General features: G+C 49.3%; 6 protein-coding genes across 6 annotated transcripts; 3 read left to right on the forward strand and 3 right to left on the reverse strand.

Annotated features, from left to right (window-relative positions):
* Positions 1-430: 430 nt before the first annotated feature.
* On the forward strand, positions 431-3005 carry BROUX77_001464 (uncharacterized protein; the record flags this gene model as incomplete). Its single annotated transcript, XM_073745896.1, has 3 exons — positions 431-562; positions 628-2795; positions 2855-3005. 3 exons carry the CDS (start codon positions 431-433, stop codon positions 3003-3005), a joined length of 2451 nt encoding a protein of 816 aa, XP_073609699.1.
* A 346-nt stretch (positions 3006-3351) lies between these two features.
* On the reverse strand, positions 3352-3822 carry BROUX77_001465 (uncharacterized protein; the record flags this gene model as incomplete). The annotated part of the gene is made up of 2 exons (XM_073745897.1): positions 3352-3560; positions 3720-3822. The coding sequence occupies 2 exons, from the start codon at positions 3820-3822 to the stop codon at positions 3352-3354; spliced, it is 312 nt and encodes a 103-aa protein (XP_073609700.1).
* Positions 3823-4487: 665 nt separating this feature from the next.
* BROUX77_001466 (uncharacterized protein) lies at positions 4488-5199 on the forward strand (the record flags this gene model as incomplete). Its single annotated transcript, XM_073745898.1, has 2 exons — positions 4488-4694; positions 4777-5199. The coding sequence occupies 2 exons, from the start codon at positions 4488-4490 to the stop codon at positions 5197-5199; spliced, it is 630 nt and encodes a 209-aa protein (XP_073609701.1).
* A 711-nt stretch (positions 5200-5910) lies between these two features.
* Positions 5911-7736, reverse strand: BROUX77_001467 (actin; the record flags this gene model as incomplete). Its single annotated transcript, XM_073745899.1, has 6 exons — positions 5911-6141; positions 6206-6977; positions 7128-7158; positions 7283-7338; positions 7514-7544; positions 7730-7736. The coding sequence occupies 6 exons, from the start codon at positions 7734-7736 to the stop codon at positions 5911-5913; spliced, it is 1128 nt and encodes a 375-aa protein (XP_073609702.1).
* Positions 7737-10926: 3190 nt separating this feature from the next.
* Positions 10927-11547, forward strand: BROUX77_001468 (uncharacterized protein; the record flags this gene model as incomplete). The annotated part of the gene is made up of 1 exon (XM_073745900.1): positions 10927-11547. One exon carries the CDS (start codon positions 10927-10929, stop codon positions 11545-11547), a length of 621 nt encoding a protein of 206 aa, XP_073609703.1.
* Positions 11548-11954: 407 nt separating this feature from the next.
* On the reverse strand, positions 11955-13203 carry BROUX77_001469 (uncharacterized protein; the record flags this gene model as incomplete). Its single annotated transcript, XM_073745902.1, has 3 exons — positions 11955-12074; positions 12135-12816; positions 12950-13203. 3 exons carry the CDS (start codon positions 13201-13203, stop codon positions 11955-11957), a joined length of 1056 nt encoding a protein of 351 aa, XP_073609704.1.
* Positions 13204-14211: the final 1008 nt, after the last annotated feature.

The following is a 14211-nucleotide window of genomic DNA, read 5'->3' on the forward strand; positions in this document are numbered from 1 at the left end:
ACGACGACCTGCGAGACGTCAATCAGGCGGCCGATGCGCTCTTTGGTCTCTTCGGAAAGGGCAAGCATTTTTGATATGGTCTTGGAGTATGCAAAAGCAAGGCGAAGAAGAAAACAAGAGGGAATTCAAAAATCCGGTTATTTGCGGAGGTTCAATACTCGTCTTGCTGTGGACTGATGATCCCCGGTACACTGGCTTCAAAACTTTTCCAGCCTTGTCGCACGGAAAAACGGGTTACGCGACCAACCCTAGTGCTGTGCTCCACTTTTAGTCTACAATAATCAGTGCGGGGGGTTGCTTTGTAGCTGCTATGACGCCGCTCTGTGCAACCAACAAAATTGTAACCTTTACTACCTACCAATGCTGCCATCGCCAACAAGCTCCTAAATTCCCCCGATTCTGCACGACTTCACACACACGCTGCATGAAAATGGCGTCATTCCAGGCTATGACGGAGTACATCTCCACTGGCGCCAACAGACACACAGCCGTGGCTGACTGGAGTCCAGATGGAACACTGGCGTTCGGCGCAGACGTGAACATTGCGCTCTGGGAACCGAGTGTAAGTCGAGCCCCAACTCTGCAGCCCGGCTGTGACATGGATACCGAGAGCTGAAATCTACATAGGGCGTCACTCCGCGAGGTATTTCGGCCATGTTGAGGGGTCATGGTGAACTGGTCAAGGCCATCAAGTTCCTGCCTCCACCACCGGGCTCGTCTTCAACACCGCATGAGCAGTTTATGCTTTCCGGTTCAGACGACCACTCGCTCAGACTTTGGTTAGTCAACTGTAACACGTACCGTTACGAGACGCTTCAGGTACTGCTAGACCACAAGGCTCCTATTCACTGCATAGCAGTGCTCAAGTCCCAATCCTACAGCAAAGGCGTGTTCCTTGCCTCTGGAAGTGCCGATGCGACCATAAAAGTCTGGAAATTTGAAAATAGGCATCTGAGTCTTGTGCAAAGCATCGAGACGGCGCCCAGATATTTCCCTCTTGCCTTGGCCTTCAGCGCATTGGACGCATCAGACGACTCTTTCTTACTAGCTGCAGCCGGTACCAAGACTTTTGTGCAAGTATTTGTGGCTGATGCGTCTGACCCTAAGACCTTGGAATTCAGCTTACAGACAACTCTTTCTGGCCATGAAGGGTGGATTCGCTCGCTTGAATTTGTGCGCGAAGTTGAGGATGACCCATGCAGCAACCTCCTCATGTCCTCTGCTAGTCAGGACAAATACATTCGTATCTGGCGTGTGCACCAAGGTGCCCAAGCTCCTGTAAAGTCGACCTCTGATGCTGACCCGTTACGGTCAAGCTTACTTCTTGGCAAGTCCCCGTCAAACAAGGCTCAGGTGGTCAAGGTTGGATCTAAGGTCTTTACAGTTACCTTTGAGGCGCTTCTTTTGGGTCATGAAGACTGGATCTACAGTGCCCAATGGCTTTCACGGCCAGGCCAAAAACTCAAACTTCTTTCTACATCTGCAGACAACACACTGGCCATGTGGGAGCCTGACGCAGATTCCGGCATCTGGATTAGCATGGCGCGTCTTGGAGAGATTAGTCGCGAGAAGGGCGCTACGACCGCAACAGGAAGCACTGGCGGCTTCTGGACTGGTCTATGGGGACCCGACGGCAAGTCAGTAGTCTGCCTTGGTCGCACAGGAAGCTGGAGACGCTGGGTTTATGATGACTCGACTGACCAATGGAACCAGGAGATTGGGATATCCGGCCATGTCAGCCCTGTGACTGGCATTTCTTGGGCTCGTAGTGGCGCCTACATCCTCTCCACATCCTCGGATCAGACCACACGTCTGCACGCGCCATGGAAAGGGCCCGTCGGCCAAAACACATGGCATGAGATGGCACGTCCCCAAATTCATGGCTACGACCTCAACTGCGTCGACAGTCTTGGTGATCACCGGTTTGTCTCTGGGGCCGATGAGAAGCTGATGCGTGTCTTTTCTCAGCCCAAGGCTGTTGCTATGCTATTGAGTCGTGTGACTGGCACCGCTGCTGCCACTGATTCTATGCCCGACGCAGCAAACATGCCGGTACTCGGCCTGTCTAACAAGGCCATCGATGAGCCCAACTCCGGTGAGATTGAGGGGGAAGCCCCAGCAGGGCGCAAGATGGCACTGGACATCAACCAGCCGCCATTCGAAGATTTACTATCACGATACTCGCTGTGGCCCGAAGCCGAGAAACTATACGGCCATGGTTATGAAATTTCATGCTTGGCTAACAGTCACGACGGCAGCTTGATCGCCAGCGCATGCAAAGCCACATCTACAAACCATGCTGTCATCCGGCTATTCGAAACAACCAAGTGGACTGAGATTCGCCCACCACTTATGGCACATTCATTAACAGCTGCACGTGTGCGATTCTCACGCGATGATGCAATGATTCTTTCGGTCGGCAGAGATCGTCAGTGGGCAGTCTTTGCTAAAGATGAGGATTCAGCCCAAGTCAACTTCAGTCTCAAGCAAGCAAACCTCAAGGGACATTCAAGAATGATTCTTGATGCCGCATGGGCTCAGTGTCTTGAGCCTCGCGCTTTTGCGACGGCTAGCAGAGACAAGAAGGTTCACCTGTGGGTTGAGAAGAACGGAGTCTTTGAGCTAGGCCATTCTTTGGTCTTTGACAGTCCCGTGACTGCTGTCGACTTTTCTCAAGTACAAGATTCAACCAAGCAAATACTTGCAGTCGGAACAGAGACGGGAAATATCTCAGTTTGCATGTTATCCTTTGGACAAGAAGTGGAAGTGATTACTAACACACCCTTGAGCCCCGAGTAAGTAACAACTCTCCAAGAACACCGAACACACACAATACTAATCAACTCTTATTTAGATTATGTCTCTCTAAGTCAGTCTTGCAACTTGCTTGGAGACCTACTGATAAGTCTGAAATCGCGGATACTTGTGCATCCTCTTGCCTCTCAGTTGCTGGTGAGGATAGCTCCTTACGCATCTACACTTTGACCTACAAGCAGGGCTTGTAGCAATGTAGAGATCTCAAAAGTAATGAATAAGGGCAAGATGAGACTTGTTGTTCTAGAATATCCCAGTTTTGATTTGATGCATTAAAAGTATTATTAAGGCCCCAGTGTCTTCCGAGCCATAGGTATCGTGCTGTGTTAAACTGTCAAAACCCGTGCTGATCGCCCATTTACCTGATCAACCCTTAAATAAATACCATGTCGTCTAATTTCACGAGTGGTATATCCGAATATGCGGGCCCATAGTGAGACCTGTCAAGAGAACTCCTGACTGAACCTCATCGGCGTCAAGCTTTGCCGCCATGTGACTCCCACTCTCTTTCATGTAGCCTCCCCCTCCTCGTGTTCTTTATAATTCTGTCTTGGATACTTCCTCGACTCCTGTTGCAGCCACGTTGATAACCGTCTGCGCCGCTGTTTTGGCTAACGTCACAATATCTGTGGCTTCGTCACCGTGCGCGTAGAACCAGGCGCGGTTAACAAGAAACTTGATGTGCTGAGGGAGGTACAGGAGTGTTGCAAGACTGAGAAGGCTAGTCACAAGGAATAGCACCGAGTCTAAGTGGAATCAGATATGACGTTAGTCATGTTCATGTTCGGTAGGCGTTGGCATGTGCGGGTGGTCTTGTGAGTCCAGGAAACTCGTGGTTTCATATAGAGGCTACAAGCAAGATCAAAGAATTTCGCGCACAGCTTGTAGAGACTAATATTACATACAAAATAAGAATCGTTCGAATGGCGTCCACATGTTCACCGCAAAGCTGACCTCAATTTGGTACATCTTGCGGTTAAACCACTTGAGAATAGGGCTTTGCGCCATTGTATATGAACTCTAGAGACAGATACTCTTGGCGATTGGTAGTGAGGTAATCGGACAATAAGCCGAGGCAATTGAGCAGAAGACCGTAGTTGATTGTCGTGGCCGTGTTGTTATCTGGTTTCGATGTTCAGAAAAGGAGGTCAAGCAAAGAGAGGGTATTCGTAGAGCAAGTCGTCTTTAAGGGGCCCTTGATGGGGTCAGCCAGAGAAAATCAAGATAGAAAGAGAGTCAAGAAGAAAAAGAAAAGATAAATGCAAATGAGCAAACGTCGGGAATGTGACAAATAGCGAGACTTTCACAGATTTGTAAAATACACATTGGACAATGACATCAAACAAAGCAGACGCCTTCATCAATTTGGCGGCCGTCATCAAGAATAAGCTGCGCGACCCTGGCTAAGCACGCTAACAAAATGGGCGTGTTTAATTGGCTGGATACGCCAATCTAATCTAAGTGGGGCCGATACGGGAGCAGTCTCACCGAGCCGCTGGTCTGTCATCATCAATTCATGCGCACACCGAGAAGCCTCCACGAGTCGACGCAGCCGCACCAACCCACACTTTCTAATGCGAGACCTACGCTTGAGAACTGGCGAGTAGCGCACAGCCTGGATCCAGAAACCTCCATCTTGAGCACCACTCTACCAGACGCCTACCAAACACACTATGGCTTTCATTGGCGCATTCGCTAGCCGTGTAGCAATGGCTCAACCTGGCTGGGCGGTCGTGCGGACTGCAGCTACACGATCATTTTCTGCCTTCTTTGCGCCATGGGGGAAAAACAATCAACTCCCACCACGCCCTAAGCCTCCGCCGGAGGTCGAGATCCAAGAAAGCTTTCTCAAAGGCAGCGGGCCGGGCGGGCAGAAGATTGTATGTTTTCTTTTCCCAGTGGCCAGGTCCCCCAAATAACATATGCTAACCATATCTTTTGCCTTTCTTCCTCAAATTACAGAACAAGACAAGCTCCGCCGTACAACTCAAACACCTCCCGACCGGAATTGTGGTGAAATCCCAAGCGACCCGTTCACGCACCCAGAACCGCAACATTGCGCGCGAGCTGCTCGCTCAGCGCCTCGACGAGCTATACAGCGGTGAAAATAGTAGAACGAATATTGTTTCAACGCTAAAAAAGAAGAGACAAATGAGTGCAGCCAAGAAGAGCCGTCGCAAATACCGCACGCTAGAGACGGAGAAGCAAGCCGCGGGGTTGAAGGGGTCATCGTGCGAAGAAGGGATGACTGAGGCAGCAGCGGATGGCATTGTCGTAGGCCTTGTAGGCGTGGAGGATAGCCATGTGCTATGTACACTACCCAAGCACCCAGCATCAAAAGCTGTCTCTCGTCAAGAATCAACAACTCCATCGACACCAAAATAAGTACCTTGGGATGACAAAACCTGACGCTTTCTAGGGCCTCCGAGCACATGTTCAAGATGGACTTCGTCAATCCCTTAACTACATGATTTACATTCATCCGTCAGCATAGAAACCACAAGATAACATCATCAAGCAGATTCTTTACATATAGACTGCAAGTGTTGTTTCTGCATCAAAACTTGCAGTACACGGTTGGTGCATTCATTTCTACAGGCCACATCGTTAAAGCATGTCTTGTACTACATCAAGAGCTGCTTTTCCAGCAAGAGTGACATGAACGAGTTCTTAGGAACAAGGAAGGCATCAAGAATTAATCCGGATAGCTATAAGAAACAGTAAACCTAAAGAATAAGGGAGTGCAATAATTGGGATGGGTAAAGAGAAGGAGCGACCAGCTTCCTAATAGGCCAAAGCTTTTTGTGACAGCATCAAAGTCAACATCGTGCATGATAGGTGTAAGAGAGAAATCCTTTGAGGCAAAGTTTGAGGGGTTTGCGTTGCAAGAGACCCGTGATGGAAAGCGTAGGAAGGCCGGCAATAAAGAGGGAAACAAACTTCTGCACACCAACTTGAATGATGTCAAACAAAGGTGGAAAGACAAAAAGAGGTGATTGTGAATTTGTATTGTTGCGTTGCAATTGACCGGGGCCCTCCTGTTAGTCCCCCGCATTACTCTATATAACACCCCCCAAGACCAACAACTTACACACCTTAGAAGCACTTGCGGTGAACAATCGAAGGACCGCTCTCGTCGTACTCCTGCTTGGAGATCCACATCTGCTGGAAGGTGGACAGAGAGGCCAGAATGGAGCCACCGATCCAGACGGAGTACTTGCGCTCGGGAGGAGCGATGATCTTGACCTTCATGGAAGAAGGAGCCAGGGCGCTGATCTCCTTCTGCATACGGTCGGACAGACCGGGGTACATGGTGGTACCACCAGACTAGTTTTGTTAATAAGAGACTCGTAGTGTTGTAGATATGCTTGTGGAATAGATTGGAACTTACCATAACAATGTTGCCATACAGGTCCTTACGGACATCGACATCGCACTTCATGATTGACTGCCAAGTGGTAACGTGGATACCGCCACTCTCCAGACCCAGGACGGAAGGCTGGAACAGGGCCTCAGGAGCACGGAAACGCTCGTTGCCGATGGTGATGACCTGACCGTCGGGAAGCTCGTACGACTTCTCAAGAGTAGAAGAGTGAGCAGCGGTCTGGATCTCCTGGTCAAAGTCCAGGGCGACGTAGCAGAGCTTCTCCTTGATGTCACGAACGATTTCACGCTCGGCAGTGGTAGAGAAGGAGTAACCACGCTCAGCCAGAATCTTCATGAGGTAGTCAGTCAAGTCACGACCAGCCATGTCAACACGGGCAATGGCCTGGGGCAGGGCGAAACCCTCGTAGATGGGAACAACGTGGGTGACACCATCACCGGAGTCCAGAACGATACCGGTGGTACGACCGGAGGCGTACAGGGACAGCACGGCCTGAATGGAGACGTAGAAGGCGGGAGCGTTGAAGGTCTCGAAGACAATCTGGGTCATCTTCTCACGGTTGGACTTGGGGTTGATGGGAGCCTCGGTCAGCAGCACGGGGTGCTCTTCGGGGGCGACACGCAGCTCGTTGTAGAAAGTGTGGTGCCAAATCTTCTCCATGTCATCCCAGTTGGTAACGACACCGTGCTCAATAGGGTAGCGAAGGGTCAGGATACCTCTCTTCGACTGAGCCTCATCACCGACGTACGAGTCTTTCTGACCCATACCAATCATGATACTATATTTTGAGCATTGTCAGTTATCCCATTCTGGCGTTGTATTTCGTTCCGAAAGCTCCTGTGTTGAAGGATGGTCCGAAGTGGATCAAGCCTCCTATAGCACGGAGCCTTGGGATCTGAAAAGGGGGAAATCATGGGGGAGAGCTTACCCATGATGTCTGGGACGACCGACGATCGAAGCTATTAGACAAGATTAGCATTTAGTAAATCATGAGACGTGCGATAACAGTTGCATTGTGGTTGTGATGATGTGGCTTTTCCCAAGATTTCGAGGCTTGGAGCGGGGTAGCAAATGGCAACTTACGGAAAACAGCACGAGGAGCATCATCACCGGCGAAACCGGCCTTGCACATGCCGGAACTGCAGCAATGGGTTAGAAAATTGTTCACGTAGTATCATCAAGTGGCATTGTTGCTGGCTGGAGTCATTGGTTTTTTGGTGTGGATGGCCAATGGGGCGGGGACAGATTAAGGGTAGAGATGGAAGGTCTGGGCCCGAGTTGAGGCCACGAGCTTCATATTGAGCGGGAGCTTACCCATTGTCGATGACGAGGGCAGCGACTTCCTCTATTTAGAAGAAAAAGAGTTGGTTAGCTACAGTTTATCAAATGCAATACACCGTCGATGATGCCATGACGATCATTGCAGCTGGTGAGCCATTGGCCATAGTCGTGGCTACTGCGAGCCTGACAAGCTAGGCTAGCACAATGGCAGCCAAAACACCAGATAGAGAGCGAATGTAGAGTACAAACCTTCCATTGTGACGGTTGTGAGTTGGTTGTAATAGAGTAAATAAAGACAAAGACTGATTGAAGAGGCTCACGCGATATCCTGATCGAGCAAGCAGACAAAAACGAAGACGGATGAATTTGAAGACGAGGCTGTTCACAAAGCTTGGAGGAGGGAAGGGAAGAGAAGAAGAGAAGAAGAAAGAGGTGTAGGTTTCCTTTAGGGGTCGTGGCTGAACACGAAATGCACTGGGAGTGGTCCGAATTTATCTAGTGGGGAGGCCAACAAAGACGACAAGAGACAAGCCTGGCCTTCCTGCCCGCCTCCAGCGTCCGTGCCAGCAAGATGCAGGCCCAGGTACCTGATGTGGCCGTAGCCCACGCAAAAGGTACACGCCGCTCACAGCGTCTACCCGGTAGCGAGCGAGGGGAAATGTCTCTCGCACAGTATACAAGAGCCCCTGAATAGAGAGCTCTTTACTAGGGCCTCGGCCAGGGCCCTAGGCCTTCCTGGGCCGTCCAAGCAGGCTGCCGGTCGGTCTCTTCAGGGAGCCAGCCCCGCTTCAGCCCCTAAACTCTCAGTACTCAGTGCGTGGTGGCTGGGGAGGAGCTACAGAAGCCGTACTCTCCAGCTGTGTCTATAAGGAAAGGTACCTGTCAGCACAGTGCTTTAGCTTTATCAGCTCCCTTGTACGTACCTGCACAAGCATGTCGTCTTTCGCAGCAACTCCAGCGGCCAAGCTTCATTCGCCCATTCGCCTCCCCAAGCTTCGCCTGTCCTGTGGTATTCTTCCTTCTTCCTGCCTTCCTTTGCTTGACTTGTTTTTCTCAGCAATCTGCAAAAAGGACACGATAGCAGAGTCGGGCTTCCTCTAACATGTTCGGGGCAGGTGGAAACCACCAAAAATGGTAAGAAGAGCCCGCCCTCCTAGAACAGCGTCTTCCCCCGACCGCCCTGCTTAGTCAGTAAACAAGCATAGTTAGCACATAACTAACTGTAACCACCTATGTGTGTGTGCGACTTGTGCCTCTTTCTGCCTTGGCCACAACGACGCAAGCCGGGCAAGCTGCGTTTGTATGTGCATACATCGTGCGTGTCGAGAAGAGCCTGTTTTATGCGCCAATAGACCCCAGGCACCCGAATATTTACTACAAAACAATGGATGACGAGAGCATGGTGCCTTGGCACAACACAAGTTCTTGCGAGGCGTAGTTATGGCATTGCGTACGCATGTTTAGTGCATGCGTGGTCAGAACGAATGAAGCTCTGATGACTAGTTAGTTCACTACTTAGTTAACTAGCTATTTGTAGTTGTAGGAAGCATAAGCATCTTCTTTCCCCTTGGAACACCAAAGGCACATATCAAAACCAGCATTGGTCGCCTCGACTCTCTCTCGTTGTTGTTGTATTCTCGAATGTCTAGAGCTCTCTTTCGTTGGGCAGTTTATCACCCCATAAAAGAAAGCCAAGTAATCAGACGAATATCACCACGGAACACCACAACTACTCGTGCACCTAATTCTTCTTGTCTCGTATCCCATGCCTTCACCAGCATTCCTTAGCCCTATGCTCTCCTGGCCCGGCAAGCCGAAGCAAGCCCATCTTGCCAACCTGAATCTCCTCAACGTTATCTAACCATCTCTCTTTGCTTGGGTGGAGGCAACATTCCCTCTCTCCCTCTCTCCATCTCCCCCTCGCCGCGCCCCGTTTCTCCTGCATATGCTCATGAGCGATCTGTTCTTGAACTGGAGAAGCCCCACATCCCAAGCCGCAAGGACGCAGCCTAGTCAGCCCTTTCCTTTCCTAAGCTTCAAGGTGCCCTGAGGTTTCATCTCAGATATTACGATTATCCAGGACAAATTACTTGAGCATGTACAGTAGCTTCTATCACTGATGAGAGCCCAAAAGAAATATAGATGGGGTTGGTGTCACCACCCAAAGTCCAAGCTTTCTTTCCAATCACCAACTAGTCACTCCAAGATCCAACTTTACCTCACCATAGCCCTTCGCACTACCGATTACCGCCTTGCTTAAACTCGCCGGTTTGTCTCCGTAAATAAGGATAACTATTTCATTTCACACATATGTGCTTGTATATATCTCAAAGGACACAACTGACTATCCCAGGCTTGTCAGCCGATCCGTAACAAGTTCAAGATACACAGATTCCAGAGGACTTCTAGTGCCCAACGCTCCCCACTAGAATCTACCAAAACCCTGCATTCTCGGGCGAGGCGGAAGTTTTGGTCCTCCCCCTCCCCTTCTAATCACCTTCTCTTCCCGGCACCCAAAAGATCCCCTTAGTCGGCTAGCGGCCACGGTTTTGATTACTTGCGGTAGTGTAGCTCTACAATTTGTATTAGTATCCAATCCACTGTGTTGTGGCTATGCATGCATCTCGATTACGGACTACGGGGTTTTACAAATAGCTGGCTCTAACTACTTGTTCAAATACTACCAACCAAGCTTCTAGTTTTTGCCAAACAAATATGTGTAACTAACTAACTAACTATAGACATGAGTTGTTGTAGTGTTCTACCCAGCTACGCCGCCACACCTGGCTGCCTACTACACTATGACACAGAACACGAACATAAGCCAATACACACACGACATAAATTCAATTCAGTCCGTCTGATATCCATGACTACATATGTATATAGGTAGTTATACCAAGCCGGATTTTACGTCGCTCTTTCATCGCCCCTATCTCCTAGTTATGCCTTAGAAGACCTAGCTTTTGCTCATCTGTTTCTCTGTCACATGTAATATTTGTACTTGTACATGATTTGGCGATATCAGATCAGATGAAATAACAGAAACGGCGCCGCAGTCAGTGGCCAGGACTTGCTGCATTGTACAACTACTGCCGGTAGCACAAGCAAGTATAATCAGGCCAAGATCAAGATTATCTTTTTCGCGAGTGCCGTAGGGTTCAGATAGGGTTTGGTTAGTCATAATTTACTCCGCAAGAGCACAAGCTTCGTGAAGGTTCTAGAACAAGAAACTAACACCACCACAAAGCCAATTTTTCCGCAGCACATATCAGAGTTCAAGAGCGCCTTTTTTTTCTGTTTGCCCCGAGCTTGCTCAGTATTCATTTTTATTTTCTTGTATATTTGATTTACGGCGGCAACCCAGTTCTTTTTATCGCCCATCGCACCACAGATACAAAAACTTGTCAAACTTCGATTTCCACCCCACCTTTTCTCACTTCATCATGAACAGCGACAAGAACCTGAACTCCCTCCTTAAATGGAGTATTGAGAACTCCGGGCCTGAAGTTCCTACTGAGAAGCGGAGTCAGCTCACGCCAGAGATCATTGCCTCGCTTATGGGTGGCCCCAGCGATGCTGAACTCATGAAGGCCGCCATTGAGCTAGTTACCGGAACTGACCCGGAGGTTACTGTCGAATCCAAAGTTACTGCTTTGGACAACTTTGAGCAACTTATCGAGAGTCTAGACAACGCCAATAACATGGCCAATCTGGGTCTATGGACGCCACTTCTCAGTGTTCTCAAGTCCCCCGAGCCTGAGCTCAGACGGATGGCTGCTTGGTGCGTTGGCACCGCCGTGCAAAACAACGCTTCTAGCCAAGAACGCATGCTGGCCTGTGGTGGCATCCCTACTCTGGTTGAGATGGCATTGAAGGAGGATGAGGAAAAGAGTGTCAGAAAGAAGGCTGTGTACGCCCTGAGCTCATCGTGCCGCAACTTCCAGCCTTCCATGGACGCTGTGCTAGAGGAGTTGGCAAAGCACGGAAAGACCTACGGCAAGATCGACGCAGAGGACATGGACGAAGTGGACACTGTGATCATACCCCTCAAAGATGCCATCTAGGTAGCAGAATGTACCGCTCTTGATGTTGGATGCGGCCAATGCACAGTTGGGCTTGTATTCAAGATGGCGTTTTGGTGTTTTGGTTCCCACGACTACTTGTAAAACAAAATTGGATCACGCATATAACGAAATCATCTCATTAGCATGAATATAAAAGCATTTTTGTATGACTATTTCAAGGTCAATAGGTCATACGTTGCAGAGTAAAGGAGGGCATAGAAAAAAATGAAATAAATATGAAAACTATTTTACAAGTCCGTTATCCTCTTGTGTGGAAAAACATATTCGTACAATTGCGTGATGTGATATACAAGGCATAGTGGTGGGCTTTGCCTTTGCTCAATGTATACCAAAACTAGCAGCACCGACCGACCGTTGTCTGCATTCTTGATAAAGAGCCAAATAGCTCAAAACTTGCCAGTCATAGGAACACCAAGAGTCTGCATCAGCAGTCTTGCCTGGCGGTCTGACGTAGCGGTAGTACGGATCATGATGTGCAAACCAGGAATCATTTTAGACGGAAACATCTGCATGGTTTTTGTTAGTTGTCTTAAGAATCAGGACGGAATTGTAAAAGTGTGACTTACATCGTAGTTTACACCAACCTCAGGGAAGTGAGCCATATCGGTAGGGTTCAAGCCAAATGTTATTGTGCCACTGCCATCACCCTCACCCTTGATACCGGGCCAGTCCTTGATCTTGGGGAACACCAGTGTAGCTAACTTGTCGACAAACTCGTAAGCTTGATTGCCAAAAATGGTTGTTTTGCAACCGCTCAAGCTGCCCTTCCTGATTTTCCACTGTGACACCTGGTTCTTGATCCAGGTGACCTTTGGCATGCGGCCGCTGATAGCCATGACAATCGCACGAGATACGGCCAGGTATCCGGGATCCAACGATGCTTGGGGCTGGAAGCAATGAATGTGAACGGACTGAATCTCGGGGATGTTGTGGAACTTGATGTCCTTCTCAAGAATTGGAAGGGTACCAGCACCACGGGGCCCACGCAGGGGACGATTGGCATGGTAGGGCGAGGAGTCGTCCCAGGCCCGGAGACGTTCGCGTTCGGGCTTGGCAGGCGTTCCCGGGATGGTGTGTTGATAGGTGAGAGTTAGGATATCAGAGGAGATGGTGTGCTCGAAAGTTTCACGCAGGCGGGGGTGATTGAAGGGTCCAGGAATAAAGTCGCGTGCAATGGGGTCTGAATGTTTTGGGCTCTGGACCGGATGCAGTGGGCCGCGCTCATACTTGGGGGGGTGGTACTGAAAACTGTACCAAAGTTAGAACTTGCTCATGCGATTCTGCTGTAGACCTACGACTGTTGAATGGATGTTGGAGGCTTGGGTTTTATACTACCTCCCAAGCACTTCAGCATTGTAAAAGTCGAAGATGAAGAACGTACCGCTTTCCAGGAAGCTCAGTTTGGCGACTGTTGACGCGGGATTGGATATCGAAGGACTCCGCAATAGACTTGTCAGGAGTTGGAGTTGACAGAGACGAATCCGACTCAATTTCACTGAGGGCATTCGGGGCGGCAACTCGAGAGCTTGACGATAGACATTTGGCATTGGCATTAGCCTTGGTGGCTAATTGCACTCTACCAATGTTGCGCATGAGGCTGCGAGCGGCCATGAGACTCTCGAAAGTCATGGCCATGTTGTCTGCCAAGCTCAGATGTGCGGGTCAGGGTTGAGAACAAGACTGAGGTTTGGGATCAATCGTCACTGGTCATTCTATGGTTGAGGGCCGATTTTTCGCGATGTTCAGACTCAAAGTGATTTTAGCGCCACATGGGGCTGAGATGACCGCGCCACAGAATGTGTTTCTCAATACCCTTAACCCTGGACAATGCGCCCTAGGCCTACACTCTTGCCATGTCTATTTATAGCTAACTGCAAGTGATTGGTCCCAGTGTGAAGGCGAAGGCCAATCATCAACTTTGAAGCTGATCATGTCGTTGACTAGCAGTAAATACAAGTTGGCCATAGACTATTTTCTTCAGCTAATATCATGATGGCTTTGATGAAGCTAGTCATAGCTGTATTCCCTAGTGTTCTATATTGCAAAAAGAAGTTGATAGTCCAAAATGTCTCAATCATCAGTAGCTACCCCAACAGTGCTTCATTGCCAGGTGTGCCTGCCATGGACTCGGGTCCTTCACCATGCCCGGCTTGTTGAGTAACGATGGCTGTGGTTGTGTGGCCGGGAATAAGTGCATGTACATGCCGAGAATTACTGCAGATTTTCGCTTGGATACAGGTGCGAGTACCCAGCAGAAATGAGGTGCAAGCATGTACGATGTGGATGTACCTGTGTAATTATGTATGTATGTGTGTATTGCACTCCTGCATGAATTTCTCCGTGCACCTATACATAGACATGGACAAGCAGCTAGTTAGTTAGGTAACAGCTAACTAGTTACAAGTGCCATGTAATCATGTATAGTCAACGACATCATATAGGCAGCAGTAGTTGGTCCAATGCCGGGCCAAGTAAGAACTGTGTCGACTGTTTTCGAGCTTTGGCAGGTGAAAGAATATCCACAACAACGTGAATTAGCTGATCAGATCAGATCTCCCCACTAACTTGACTCACTGACGACTTTGTTTCGTTTGCACGCTCCACACATCAGGAAGTGGCAGGCAAGTATGTAGCTACAAGGCT

The sequence above is a fragment of the Berkeleyomyces rouxiae genome (genome assembly GCF_048999995.1).
Source record: "Berkeleyomyces rouxiae strain 22BRR77 chromosome Unknown BrBRR77_ptg000001l, whole genome shotgun sequence".
Lineage (NCBI taxonomy): Eukaryota > Fungi > Ascomycota > Sordariomycetes > Microascales > Ceratocystidaceae > Berkeleyomyces > Berkeleyomyces rouxiae.